Below are 14,176 nucleotides of genomic sequence, written 5' to 3' on the forward strand. Positions count from 1 at the left end.
AACTCATGATCTTCAATACATATGGTTCTTTTAATACCATAAACATCATGGATAAGATTTGTGTTGGCATATTGTTCGATCTGCAGCTCGAGACAATATTTCTCTTAACACTTTATAAACTTTTTAGATTCTTTAGGAGTCTCAACCTAATATTATCGACTCTTGCAAGAGATTTTAGTATGTTACAACAATATCATAATGATAGTACTCACTAAAGTAATTTATACCATCAATTGGTATTAAGTACATATTTTATGCTTTGCCTTTCTAGGGCTTTCTTCAAGCAATCTGAATCTTTCAGGGATTTTCTACACTTCATGACACATTTTCCTTTGGAATTTATACGGAGCAATTTGCTTCCATGTATACTTGAGGAATTTACTTATGGAGATATGATGTGGGCGACTTATAACCCTTCGTATATAATTCTCTATTCATATGAACTTGTTTACAAGAGTATAATTTCAGGTTTCAACTAGTAACATTGTGTCATATTATGTGAGTGTATTGTATTACAAATGCCCATATGTTCAACATCTTTTGGCTATTTGTATTATATACATATATATAAATCCATTTTTCCACGTTCTTACAAGATTGTAATGGAATTGCCTTTCTCCATTTTTGGGAAATAATATTTCCTTTCGTCGACAAACAAAAGAACGTAACTCAATATCAATACAGCTCATTGATGAATTTAGTAGCTACTTGTAAAAACCAAAATTACCATTGGTTATCATCAATCAGTGATCCCATATTCTCATGCGCATGCGCATGCATAAAAACTTTTAATTTCTTTGGGTATCCATTGCCTCTTCAAGGGTATTATACTATCTGTTTGTACCATACTTGACCAATTCCAAAACTACTGAGCACCGATCAACGTTATACCGTTGAGGACCCATAAGAGTTTCCCTCCAACCAGGAGGCCAATCACAGCGCGACACGTGTTGACATCAGAAGCCAAGCATAGCGCGACACATGTCAATATCAAAAGCCAATCACAACACGACACATGTCAATGTCAAAACAAAGCTAGAAACTCTCTTCTATAAAAGGAGATCATTCTCCCACAATATTTCCGAATGTCATTGTAGACATCGAAATTTCGGTAAAATAAATGTTGATCAATAATTAAAATTTCAATGTTTATGTGTCACATAAATTTTACACATAGCATGTGACTAAACGAAAAATCAAAATAAATCAGAAAAGTCATCAAACAGGACACGTGTCAACACCTGGCAGAAATGATTTATTTCATCTAATTATTTAAATCCAAAAAATCAAGTTTTGGAATTCTATAAATAGGAGGCCAAGGCATTCATTTTGGGACACCAATTCATAACCAATTCACCTCACACCAAAACCTTGAAGCTTTGAAACTCCAAAGCTCCTAAGCAAATCCCGAAGAATCAAGAAAGCCCTCTTCGTTATTCGTCAACTCAACCTTCAAGATCAAGCCCCAACGGCCCTTGAAGAACTTCCATCAATTCAAGATCAAGCCCCGACGGCCCTTGAAGAAAGTGTCCATCGTTCATCACTCGTTCATCCCTAGATTAAGCCCCGACGGCCCTTTGGATCCACGACGTCAACAAATTTGCACAACTGTTCATTCCAAGATCAAGCCCCGACGGCCCTTTGGACCAACAACATCAAATCCATCCATTGCAAAGATAGAATCAGAGGCTAAATTTGTAGAAGAGATTGTAACCCCTAAATCATCAATACAAATATTATTTTGTACACGTGTTCTTGTCTCGTTCATCGCAGGAAATTTCCGTGTTTACAAATTTGGCACGCCCGGTGGGACCATCTCTACCTCTCATCTTTATCTTTGAATCAGCAAAAAGCACAAATGGCATCAAAGAAAGCTCAAGTTGTTCTCGCAGCCAATGCAAGGAACAAGAACGTTATCACCGTAGGCGGTGTTACTTCGGGCGTCATAACTCGAAGCAAGGCAAAAGCTCTTTCTGCCGCATCTTCCACCTCTGCATCAACTCCGCCGAAGGAACAAGAGCACCTGAGGCATGAACCTGTGATCACCCTGGCTTCGCTAAAGGCGCCAAGGAAGGAAAGCCCAAGGAAGTACTCTGGTTTCATGCTTTCCGATGCCGACACAAGTGGCAACTCAGCCATGCAAGTCATGACTACTGGAGCGACTTCAATCGATGAGCAGCTGGCTTATATGAATGAAGCAATTGCAAGGCTAACACGGATTGTGGAAGAAAAAGACCAGCAAATCGCCGCACTCGTCAACCAACTAGATGTAAAGCCCGACGTGAAAATCGAGCAAGGGGATGGTTCAGTAAAGAAGGAAAACGACGAGGATGAAGAGCCTCCGGTGGAGAAAATCGATCTGAAGCCGGAGCCAGGCCAAGCAGCGGCACTCATGGGATCTCTTTCTATCCAACAGCTGCAAGAGATGATATCCAACACCATCAAGACGCAGTACGAAGGGAGCTCACATACCTCATCGTTCTACTCAAAGCCCTACTCCAAGAAGATTGATACCCTAAAGATGCCAAGGGGTTATCAACTACCAAAGTTCATGCAGTTTGATGGAAAAGGAAACCCGAAGCAACATGTCGCACATTTCGTCGAAACCTACAACAATGCAGGGACGGAAGGAGATTACCTCGCCAAGCAGTTTGTGCGCTCGTTAAAAAGAAACGTCTTTGAGTGGTACACAGACCTGGAGCCCGAATCCATCAACAGCTGGGAACAGTTGGAAAGGGAATTCCTCAATCGCTTCTACAGCACCCGCCGCACCGTGAGCATGCTAGAGCTGACAAGCACGAAGCAATGGAGGGATGAGCCAGTCGTGGACTACATCAACCGATGGCGCAATCTGAGCCTCGACTGCAAGGACAGGCTTTCGGAGATCTCTTCGATCGAGATGTGCATCCAAGGCATGCAATGGGGGTTACACTATATCCTTCAAGGCATCAAACCACGGACATTTGAAGAGTTAGCCATCCGTGCCCACGACATGGAGCTAAGTATTGCCCATCACGGGAAGAAAGAGCCGATCACCGACTTCAAGAAGGATAAGGTGTTCTTCCCAAATGTAGACAAGACTGGGAAGAAACCCCCCAAGGAAGCGTTCACCGTCAGCACTGCGCCCGTTAAGACCGCCTCCGCGCCTATCAAGATCTCCTCCAAAACCAAAGCAAAGGAGATAAAGAAAAGTGAGCCTCCTCGCACCCAAGAAAGGTACAAAAGCACCTTGAGGGAATTGGAGCAGAAGGTATACCCTTTTCCTGACTCAGACATGGATGCAATGTTAGACGACTTGCTAGAAAAGAAGGTAATTGAGCTACCCGAATGCAAGCGGCCTGAAGAAATGAATCGCATAAACGATCCTAAATATTGCAAGTATCATCGAATCGTGAGCCATCCTGTGGGTAAATGCTTCGTCCTCAAAGAGCTCATCATGAAGCTAGCACAACAAGGGCGAATCGAGCTTGACCTCGAAGACACGGCCGCGACACATACTACTACAATTGCATTTGGATCTTTCGATCCCGTGCCTCTCCAAGTAGCACTTGACCATTCCTATCAATGTTCAAGTTACACGATACCTTCTGCGTAACCATCACCGGGGGCAAGCGAACAAGATGCACATGCCGATGATGAAGAAGGATGGACATTGGTGACCTACAAAAAAACAAGGAAACCAAAACCACAAGCCATAAGACAAAAGGTGGAACAAGTGAGAAAGCACCGTCGCCGCAACAGTAGGAAGCCCAAAAGAAACGTAAAAGTTGATAAGCCAATATGTGCTGGGGAACCTATGGAGCAAGAGCCACGCATTCCAGTCTCATTGTACGAGTACTTCCCGAATGACTTCTTCCAACGGTGCACTATCGCTGCATGCCACATGGTCGAAGTAGAAATAGAAGAACCTTTAAAATGCAAAGATATCACCACTGAGGGAGAAAAAATTCTCACGCTCGAAGAAGGTCTGCCAACACACTTTAGCATTGAGGAAGCGCTACGATTACCAAAGAAGATGCGAATAGCATTAGCAGCGGTCTTGGAAAGTCCCAATGACCACGAGGTGCAAGAAAGCAAGAACGAAGGCTTCAAGCTTCGGTCACATGAATATGCCACATGCTGTGCCATCGAGGACACAATCCATTTCACCGACGAAGACTTGCTGCTAGGATCCAAGCCTCACAACCGTCCTCTCTTCGTCTCTGGGTACGTAAGGGAGCACAAAGTCAATCGCATGCTTGTGGATGGTGGATCAGCCATAAACATCATGCCAAAGTCAACAATGACTACAATCGGCATCAAGGCGGATGAACTGTCCTTAAGTCGTTTATTAATCCAAGGTTTTAATCAAGGAGGACAAAAAGCGATGGGCATGATCCGAGTGGAGATGACTATTGGTAAACTCAAGTCAAGCACGATATTCCACGTGATTGATGCAAGAACTTCCTACGGCTTGCTTTTAGGAAGGCCTTGGATCCATGCAAATGGAGTAGTACCGTCCACCCTTCACCAATGCTTGAAATTCTACCGAGAAGGAGTGAAGGTGATCTATGGCGACACCAAACCATTCACCGAAGCCGAATCACATTTTGCAGACGCCAAGTTCTACATGGATGAAGACATGGTGCTCGAAGCTCTTCCAAAAGAGATCAAATCCACGGGCAAAGCAACACCTAAAAAGCAGGAGTGGCAAGCCATGCCCAAGAAGCAAGAAGAAGAAGCCATGTCGTCTTTAAGCAAGAACGATGATGAGCTTGCTAAACCTGCAATAACCAAAGGGAGTAGGACGCCCTCAAATGTACTAAACACACCCGTTTTCCGATACATCTCGATGTCAAGAAGAAAGAATGGTCAATCCCCATTCGAAACTGAAGCAAGCAAAGCCGATGCACAACGGTACGTGGATAATGTAAAGTTGCTCAAGACGAATGCAGTTCTACCTCTGACACAGCTAAGCAATGCTAAGGTTGCAAGATTACCACAAGGCTTCGTAAAAGCTCTACCAAAGAAAGCGGAACCAAGTTTTCTCCCAACCAAGAGGACTGAAGAAGGTTTTGATCCGAACGCCTACAAACTCATGTCAAAAGCTGGGTACGACTTCGCTTCTTCTTCGAATCCTGGAAAAAAGGTTTCAAACACAGTCAACAATAAAGAACGTGACCTCACCGAGACTCAAAAGAAGTTGAAGAAGCATGGTTACGGAGTTAACAACAACAAAGCTGGACTTGGCTTCACACCAAATGCACCCGTGAAGATTTCAAGCAAAGCGAAAAATGCTAGCACTCAACACATTAGTGTGAGCATTGAACAAGATCAAGAGGAGCCTAAATCCACCCCTCGAACGCCAGTCTTCGATAGGATGAATCGTTCAAGACCCAGAACGTCAGCCCTTGATCACATTGGTGGTCAAAACCGAACCTCCGTCTTCAAGAGGCTTAACAGGCCAACCTCCCGAAGCTCTATTTTTGAAAGGTTGTCAAAACCTAATAAGCAAAGCAACACGGCTAGCTCTCCTCCTCGTCAATCAGCTTTGGAAAGACTTGAAGACAACATGAAGTTTTCTGGAAATAGGGAAACAACGTCAAAGGAAGAAAAGCTCGACAGGCTAGCAGGAAAAGGCGATATTCGAAGCTCGATTCCTTCGAGGATGAAGCGTCAAGCAATCTTGGAGGTTGATGCAAATGGACCATTGATAGTAAGAAGGCGCACCATCATCCATACTGGACAATCTGCATACCAACAAACCCAAGAAGACGACACTAAAGAGGAAGTCCAAGATGTCTTCCACATCACGATCCAAGAAGGCAAAGAAGACGAGACCCCTGAAGAAGATGTCACTGCTGCACCACCACAACTTGAGGATGGGGGGCAAGCCACAGTTGACGATCTCAAGGAGCTCAACTTGGGCACAGAAGAGGAGCAAAAACCTATCTTTGTAAGTGCACTGCTAAGAGCAGACGAGATAGAGGAGTACTACCAACTGCTATCAGAGTACAAAGACGTCTTCGCCTGGACTTACAAAGAAATGCCCGGCCTTGACCCTGTCATCGCTGTGCATCATCTTGCAGTCAAGCCTAGAACACGACCAATAAAGCAAACTCAAAGGCGATATCGATCCGAGCTCATTCCATAAATCGAGGCAGAGATTGACAAGCTAATCGAAGCAGGATTCATTCGAGAGGTGCAATACCCCAAGTGGATCTCCAACATCGTCATCGTCCTTAAGAAATCTGGACAAATACGTGTTTGCGTAGACTTTCGGGACCTCAACGACGCTTGTCCGAAGGACGACTTCCCCTTGCCAATCATTGAAATCATGGTGGACGCAACCACTGGCCACGAGGCACTGTCATTCATGGACGGCTCTTCTGGATACAATCAAATTCGTATGGCTCTCGAAGACGAGGAACTAACAGCATTCCGCACTCCAAAAGGTATCTACTGTTACAAGGTGATGCCCTTTGGTCTAAAGAACGCTGGAGCTACATATTAACGCGCAATGCAGAAAATCTTCAATGACATGCTACACAAGAACGTAGAATGTTATGTGGACGATGTGGTGGTCAAAACAAAGAAAAGATCAGATCACTTGAAGGATTTGCGAGTAGTGTTCGAAAGGCTGCGAAAATACAACCTCAAGATGAACCCGTTAAAATGTGCGTTTGGCGTCTCCTCTGGAAAGTTCCTCGGCTTCATTGTCAAGCACCGTGGTATTGAAGTTGACCAATCAAAAATCAAGGCCATTCAAAGTATGCCTGAGCCAAGAAACCTGCACGAGCTGAAAAGTCTACAAGGACGGCTAGCCTTCATCAGACGCTTCATCTCTAACCTTGCAGGGCGTTGTCAACCGTTCAGCCGACTCATGAAGAAGGATGTTCCGTTTGTATGGGACGAAGCATGCCACAATGCTTTTGAAAGCATAAAAAAGTATTTGTTTAGTCCACCTGTCTTGGGGGCGCCTGTGCCCGGGAAACCACTCATATTGTACATCGCCGCTCAAGAAAGTTCAGTTGGAGCACTCTTGGCGCAAGAGAATGAATCCAAGAAAGAATGAGCGCTTTACTACCTCAGCCGAACCCTCACCGGCGCCGAGTTAAACTACTCCCCAATAGAAAAGATGTGCCTTGCCTTGGTGTTCGCCATCCAGAAACTCAGGCATTACATGCATGCGTACACCATCCACTTGGTTGTAAAAGCTGACCCGGTCAAATACGTCATGTCCAAACCCGTCTTGACAGGGCGACTCGCTAAATGGGCGTTGCTTCTTAACCAATATGAGATCATCTACGTCCCAGCTAAAGCCGTAAAGGGACAAGCGCTGGCAGACTTTCTTGCCGATCACCCAATCCCAGCTGATTGGAAAATCTCAAACGACTTGCCTGACGAGGAAGTGTTCTACATCGACATCTTCCCGACATGGACGATGTTCTTCGACGGATCTGCACGAGCAGACGGAGCGGGGGCAGGAGTAGTATTCATGTCGCCACAAAGGCATATATTACCTTATTCCTTTCAACTAAGCGAATTATGCTCCAACAATGTCGCTGAGTACCAAGCACTGATCATCGGACTCCAAATGGCGATCAATATGGGAATCACAGCCCTTGAGATATTTGGCGACTCCAAGCTCATAATCAATCAACTCTTAACTGAATATGGGGTGAAGAAAGATGATCTCATCCCATACTTTCGGCTGGCAACTCAACTGCTACAAGAGTTTGAGACTGTGACACTAGAGCATGTGCCAAGAAAAGAAAATCAAATGGCAGACGCTCTTGCCAACCTAGCCTCAAGCATGACATTAAGAGAAGATGAAGCTGCAGACGTGCCAGTCTGCCAAAGATGGGTGATCCCCCTCGTCACTGAAATGCTACTAGATGATACAAATGTCATCTCAGTACTTCCAGTCGATGTTGAAGAGTGGAGACAACCGCTGATCGATTACTTAGAGCATGGAAAACTTCCAGATGATCCTAAACACCGCTCCGAAATAAGTCGACGAGCACCTCGCTTCCTCTATTACAAAGAAACACTCTACCGACGCTCTTTCGAAGGAGTACTTCTGAGATGCCTAGGTGAGGAATAAGTTAATCAAGGCATGGAAGAAGCACACTCAGGCGTATGCGGGGCGCATCAATCTGGACCAAAGCTACATTTCCAGCTCAAAAGAATGGGCTACTACTGGCCAAGCATGGTGAAGGACTGCTTGGAATATGCCAAAAGGTGCCAAGCCTGCCAATTCCACGCAAACTTCATACACCAACCACCTGAGCCATTACACCCTACAGTTGCTTCATGGCCATTCGATGCATGGGGATTGGACGTCGTAGGACCAATTACTCCGAAATCATCTATAGGAGAAGCTTACATCCTAGCTGCAACAGATTACTTCTCCAAGTGGGCTGAAGCCATACCCCTAAGGGAAGTAAAAAAGGAAACTGTCGTCCGTTTCATCAAGGAGCACATCATCCACCGATATGGAGTGCCTCGCTACATCATCACTGACAACGGAAAGCAATTCTCCAACCGACTCGTGGATGAGCTATGTGAGAAATACAAGTTCAAGCAGCATAAGTCTTCCATGTATCATGCCCCGGCCAACGGTCTTGCAGAAGCATTCAACAAAACATTGTGCAATCTCTTAAAGAAAGTGATCGGCCGAACAAAGAGAGACTGGCACGAAAGAATAAGCGAAACAGTTTGGGCATATCGGACGACACATAGGACTCCTACCCAAGCTACGCCTTATTCTCTTGTATATGGCGTGGAAGCTGTTCTACCGCTCGAAAGTCAAATCCCCTCACTGAGAATGGCTATACAAGAAGGCTTGACTGAGAAGGAGAATGCAAAGTTGCGCCTTCAAGAGTTGGAAGCACTCGACGAAAGAAGGCTCGAAGCTCAACAACACTTGGAATGCTACCAAGCACGGCTATCCAAGGCATTCAACAAGAAGGTCCGCCCAAGGTATTTCCAAACTGGAGATCTCGTCCTCGCATTGCGTAGGCCTATCGTCACAACTCACAAAACGAAAAGCAAGTTCACATCAAAGTGGGATGGACCATACGTAATACAAGAGGTTTACACCAACGGCGCCTACTTAATCATGGCAGAAGACGGCTTGAAGATTGGCCCCATCAATGGAAGATTCTTGGTCTGCACGAGCATAAAAGGCACAAACCAACGCTCCTGGTCTGCACGAGCATAAAAGGCAACACCAACAGCTCCTGGCCCGCAAGAGCATAAACTGTGTACGGCAAAATCATCAAAAAAAAAAAATGCATCTGAACTACGTTTTGACTTGATCTTTTCCTTGGAGGGGTACGTAGGCAGCTCGAACATTAAATTTCGAGTTCAGTCACATCAAAATAAAATTTAAAAAAAAATGTTTTATTAATGAAAGCCAATTTCATTACAAGAAAAAAAAATACATATGTGATTACTATGTATCTAAAAAAAAAAAAAAAAATTTATGTATTTAAAAAAAAATAATATGTGTATATATAAATAATAATAATAATAAAAAAAAAGATTTCTTTTATATACATATACATACATATATATATATATGTATGTATATCCATCAGCCCTCAAAAGGAGGCCACCCAGGCCCAAGCTCCACGCGTTTCCATCCAGGCCCAAGCTCATCGAAATTTCCGAGCTCTCCACCCAAATTCGGCCTCACACTCACCACCGCAACAATCAGAACCATGTAGCGGAGACTGCTCTCATCTTCTCCCTCATTACCCACTTCACCCATGTTTTCAACATTCAGACCAAAACCCACTTTCCCAATTCGAATCAACCCACGTCGTCATCTTCTTCTTCGCCCAGATCGGCCATTTATGCCGCAGGAATCTTCTTCGCCGCCGACAATTCAACCACCATCTCCGTCCCTACCTTCCCCTCCTTCGAACCCAACACCCTCAAAGTACCCATTTTCCAGTTCCAATTTTCCCCATTTTTCCCAACCCAACCCTACCTCTAGCAGCCCACGTTATGCTAAGGTGGAGGTCACCTCCATCACTGTTACTGAGGATGCTATCGTCACCTCCACTGCACTCCGTGAGTCCTAACCCTAGATTCCACCACGCTTCTTCAATTTCACCGCCCTCCAATCGACCTCCTCTGCCGCCACGGCATGGATAGATGGGATCATAAAGGACATCATCCACAGCTCCACCATCGTCACCAACACCGAGGGCCAGAGAACTACTCCGTCCATGGTGGCGTATACGAAGAACGGGGATAGGCTTGTGGGCCAGATTGCCAAACGACAGGCCGTTGTGAACCCTGAGAACACCTTCTTCTCTGTGAAGAGGTTCATTGGGAGGAGGATGTCTGAGGTGGACGAGGAGTCGAAGCAGGTCTCGTACAAGGTCGTAAGGGATGCGAATGGGAATGTCAAGACCGACTGCCCTGCTATCGGCAAGCAGTTCGCCGCTGAAGAAATTTCAGCTCAGGTGTTGAGGAAGCTTGTGGATGATTCTTCAAAGTTTTTGAATGATAAAGTTGGTAAAGCAGTGATCACTGTGCCTGCTTACTTTAATGACTCTCAAAGAACTGCTACAAAAGATGCCGACCGTATTGCTGGTTTGGAAGTTCTTAGGATTATAAATGAACCTACTGCTGCTTCTTTAGCATACGGCTTTGACAGGAAGAACAATGAAACTATCTTGGTATTTGACCTTGGAGGTGGTACTTTCGATGTTTCAGTACTTGAGGTTGGTGATGGTGTGTTTGAAGTGCTATCTACTTCAGGAGATACGCATTTGGGGGGCAAAACCGTCAACAGCACTAGGAAGACTTCATGAGTCATTGTTTGTGGAAGTGGGATGAATTTAGTGTTTCTGGGAACTGAGGTTGGTCCATGGAGTAAAACTGGTGGACTTGGTGATGTTCTTGGAGGCCTCCCACCGGCTATGGCTGCAAATGGGCATCGAGTGATGACGATTTCTCCGCGTTATGATCAGTACAAGGATGCATGGGGTACATAAGTCACAGTTGAGCTTAAAGTGGGAGATAAAACCGAAACAGTTCGATTTTTTTTTTCACTGCTACAAACGAGGAGTTGATCGTGTTTTCGTGGATCACCCATTGTTTCTCGAGAGGGTATAGGGGAAAACTGCATCCAAAATTTATGGTCCGGTCGCTGGAGTCGATTTCAAGGACAATCAACGTAGTTTTAGCCTTCTATACCAGGCAGCTCTAGTAGCACCAAGAGTTCTGAACCTTAACAGCAGCAAATATTTTTCTGGACCATATGGGGAAGAAGTTGTTTTCATTGCCAACGATTGGCACACCGCCCTGCTTCTATGCTACCTGAAAGCCATATATAAGCCTAAAGGCATATACAAGACCGCCAAAGTAGCCGTTTGCATTCACAACATTGCTTACCAAGGCAGATTTGCTTTCGCTGACTTTGCACTTCTCAATCTGCCCAATGAATTCAAGAGCTCGTTTGAATTCATTGACGGGTATGACAAACCAGTAAAGGGGAGGAAAATTAACTGGATGAAAGCAATAATCTTGGAATCAGACAAGGTCTTGACTGTTAGCCCATACAACGACAAAGAACTTCAATAAACTGCCGTCAAACGACTAGCCGGTAGTGAAGCTCAATGCCTTGCATTTTACCTCAAGCTCCAGCTGCTTCTGCACCTCCGCCATGGCTGCTGCCTGTGAATGAGATTGACAAAACCAAAGTTTGTCAACTCACACCCAAAGGCCTTCTCTCCGTCCGTGACAAACAACATCGAAGAACTTCAATAAACCGCCGTCAAACGACTAGCCGGTCATGAAGCCTCGACTGCAGCTCACCGTCCGTCGAGTTCCATCCCTACAAAGCACCATATATATAAAGAAAAAAAAAAAAAAGTTTTCAAATGGTGACCAGCCACCGAAAGCAAAGAAAAGAAGTGATTGACAGGCACCATCCAAAAGGAAATGATAAAAAAAAGAAAAAAACAAGAAAGGCAGGTCATGGTGTACGTTACTATTCGCAAGTATGAAAAAGGAAATAGGTGGTGGAGACAGAATAATTGAAAGGAAGAAAGCAGGGGGAAGACGACGAATTTCATTCTAAAAAATAGGGAGTAAAAGAATAGTGCACATCAGGTACCATCTAAATAAAAAAAAAAAAAAAAAAAAAGAGAAGGAGTAACGTATCTTAGTCAGATATATGTTTTAGCACAACATACTGAATAAAATAAAGCATGTCCATTGATATCTCAAAAAAAAAAAAAAAAAAATTACAAGTGCGTAAAAAAAAAAAAAAAAAAGTCAAATCAAATTTACAGGAAGGGATCTTCAAGGATGATCAGGTGGCGCCTCCTCACTCGGCGGAGCTCCAGAAAGACGAAGCACCAGAGATTGATTATCCGGAGCTTCAACACTTGGTGAAGCGCCAGAGGACGAAGGCAGAAGTTGCTGCTGGAGTAACGTCACAAACCTCTGATGATCACTCTGAATCCGAACTTCGGACTCCTGCAGTTGGTCAAGCTTCCTCTTCATGCTTGTTGAGTAATTAGTTGCGAGCATGTGCAACTCTTTATTCTCGTGCCTAAGCACCCTGACCTCTTGCCGAAGATTGGCCACCTCAGCCATCAACGACTCAACCTGACGAGATCGAGCAAGAAGGCGTTGGCCCATGTTTGAAACTGAACCTGCACATCGGACGCTGTAGGCCAGAGAGTCCTGAACAGCCAGCTCGTCGGACCGCCTGGAAAGCATCCTAGTGTCTCTAGGAGTGAGAAGATTTCTGGCCACCACCGAAACGGTTGTATCGTTCATCATCATAGAATCCCCAACTGTAAGAGGACCATTGGGAGATACGAAGGACGGCTGCCAAATGTTGTTTGAAGAAGATATGTCATTATCTTCCCCGACATTCAAGTTAAGACGACGGTCAGAAGGGCAAGACATTTTCAAAGGTGTGAAAAAAAAAAAAAAAAAAAAAGGTCGGACAAATCAAGTTCTTAGAAGTGCGAGTAGGGAGCTTCTACAGGCGGAAAATTCAAGTGTGCTTTGGAATGTGATGCGTGCCTCTCTTTTAAAATCAGCACTTTCAAAAATCGAAGAGGCGAGTTCAGAAATCGAAGAGGCAAGCTCAGAGATCGAAGAGACATATGCTTTCTCAAAAGCTGGGCTGCTCAGAAACCACGGGCCGATCTCAGATATCGAAGAGGCGCCAGTCTTTTTCAGTCTCGTCAGCACCTATCACATGCACACTCAGCTTTGCGAAAATCACGGATAATTTGTCGAAGCACCAATCTCAGATATCGAAGAGGCGCCAGTCTTTTTCAAGCCTCGTCAGCACCTGTCATATGCACACTTAGCTTTGCGGAAATTACGGGCAATTTGTCGAAGATTTCTGATGAAGAAGAAAGCGCGTAGAGCCATACTGATCAATCACTCAATGGTTGCCAACACGAGTGAAAGAATAGTACCTCTACAGGTATTAAAGAACTTCCTATAACTGTCCACCTTCACCGTCCATAGCAAGGCAGACCTGCAAAAATGCCTAACCCTTCCTCATTTTCGAGAGTACACTCTCAGCAGAGCCTCTCGAAATACCCAGTTTTCTTCATCTTCTGGAGTACCTCTGCAAACAAATGACACCCAAAGCAAAAGTATCTCATATCACCAGGGTAAAAAGCAAGAGTATCTCATATCATGCTTTCTCCCTGTCCTTTCCTTTGTCCTTGTTCTTACCTGCAGAGACAAGGATAAAGAAAGCAATATGTCGGAACCTCCACTCAAACTCCGGGCAAGGAACCGACTACCGGGAACCTTTGCCCGGTTGCTTACCTGGCTTTGCTCTTGAGTACTCGTCTTCAGTTGCTGACGTACTTCCGAAGAAGATGCCATATTTTCCCGGAGAACAGATAAGGCAAGTGAAAATGATACCTTGAAGCATGTGGAGACAACGTGCTGATTTCCTTCAAGATCAAATCTCCCCTTCCTTGCACAATCAACCAACCCAGCAGAAGGAGTCTGAGTTGAATCCAAGAGCTCGAGAAGTTTCAACAAACATATTGGCGGCACCATCGTCGAAGAACAAAGCCTCGCTGTGCAACGCTGTCAAATCGCCACCACTTCTTCGAAAGCAAGAGTATTTCATATCATGCTTTCTCCCTATCCTTTTCTTTGTCCTTGTTTTTTACCTGTGGGACAAGGA

The 14,176-nt window shown here is 44.7% G+C and overlaps 1 protein-coding gene and 1 pseudogene across 1 annotated transcript; both read left to right on the forward strand.

Moving 5' to 3' along the window:
• The first annotated feature begins 9,565 nt into the window (after nucleotides 1-9,565).
• LOC139196022 (stromal 70 kDa heat shock-related protein, chloroplastic-like) lies at nucleotides 9,566-11,031 on the forward strand. Its single transcript, XM_070821685.1, has 2 exons — nucleotides 9,566-9,928; nucleotides 10,080-11,031. The coding sequence occupies exons 1-2, from the start codon at nucleotides 9,566-9,568 to the stop codon at nucleotides 10,809-10,811; spliced, it is 1,095 nt and encodes a 364-aa protein (XP_070677786.1). The 3' UTR covers nucleotides 10,812-11,031.
• Nucleotides 10,833-11,848, forward strand: LOC114825059 (granule-bound starch synthase 1, chloroplastic/amyloplastic-like; annotated as a pseudogene).
• Nucleotides 11,849-14,176: the final 2,328 nt, after the last annotated feature.

The sequence above is a fragment of the Malus domestica genome, chromosome 05 (assembly GCF_042453785.1).
Source record: "Malus domestica chromosome 05, GDT2T_hap1".
NCBI classification, from domain to species: Eukaryota; Viridiplantae; Streptophyta; class Magnoliopsida; order Rosales; family Rosaceae; genus Malus; species Malus domestica.

Excerpts from the sequence above, each read along its gene's own strand:
- LOC139196022 (XM_070821685.1), top strand. The coding sequence starts at position 9,566 with ATGTATGTATATCCATCAGCCCTCAAAAGGAGGCCACCCAGGCCCAAG. Across the intron at positions 9,929-10,079 it reads TCGAACCCAACACCCTCAAA|ATTCCACCACGCTTCTTCAA; the intron begins GTACCCATTTTC and ends TCCTAACCCTAG.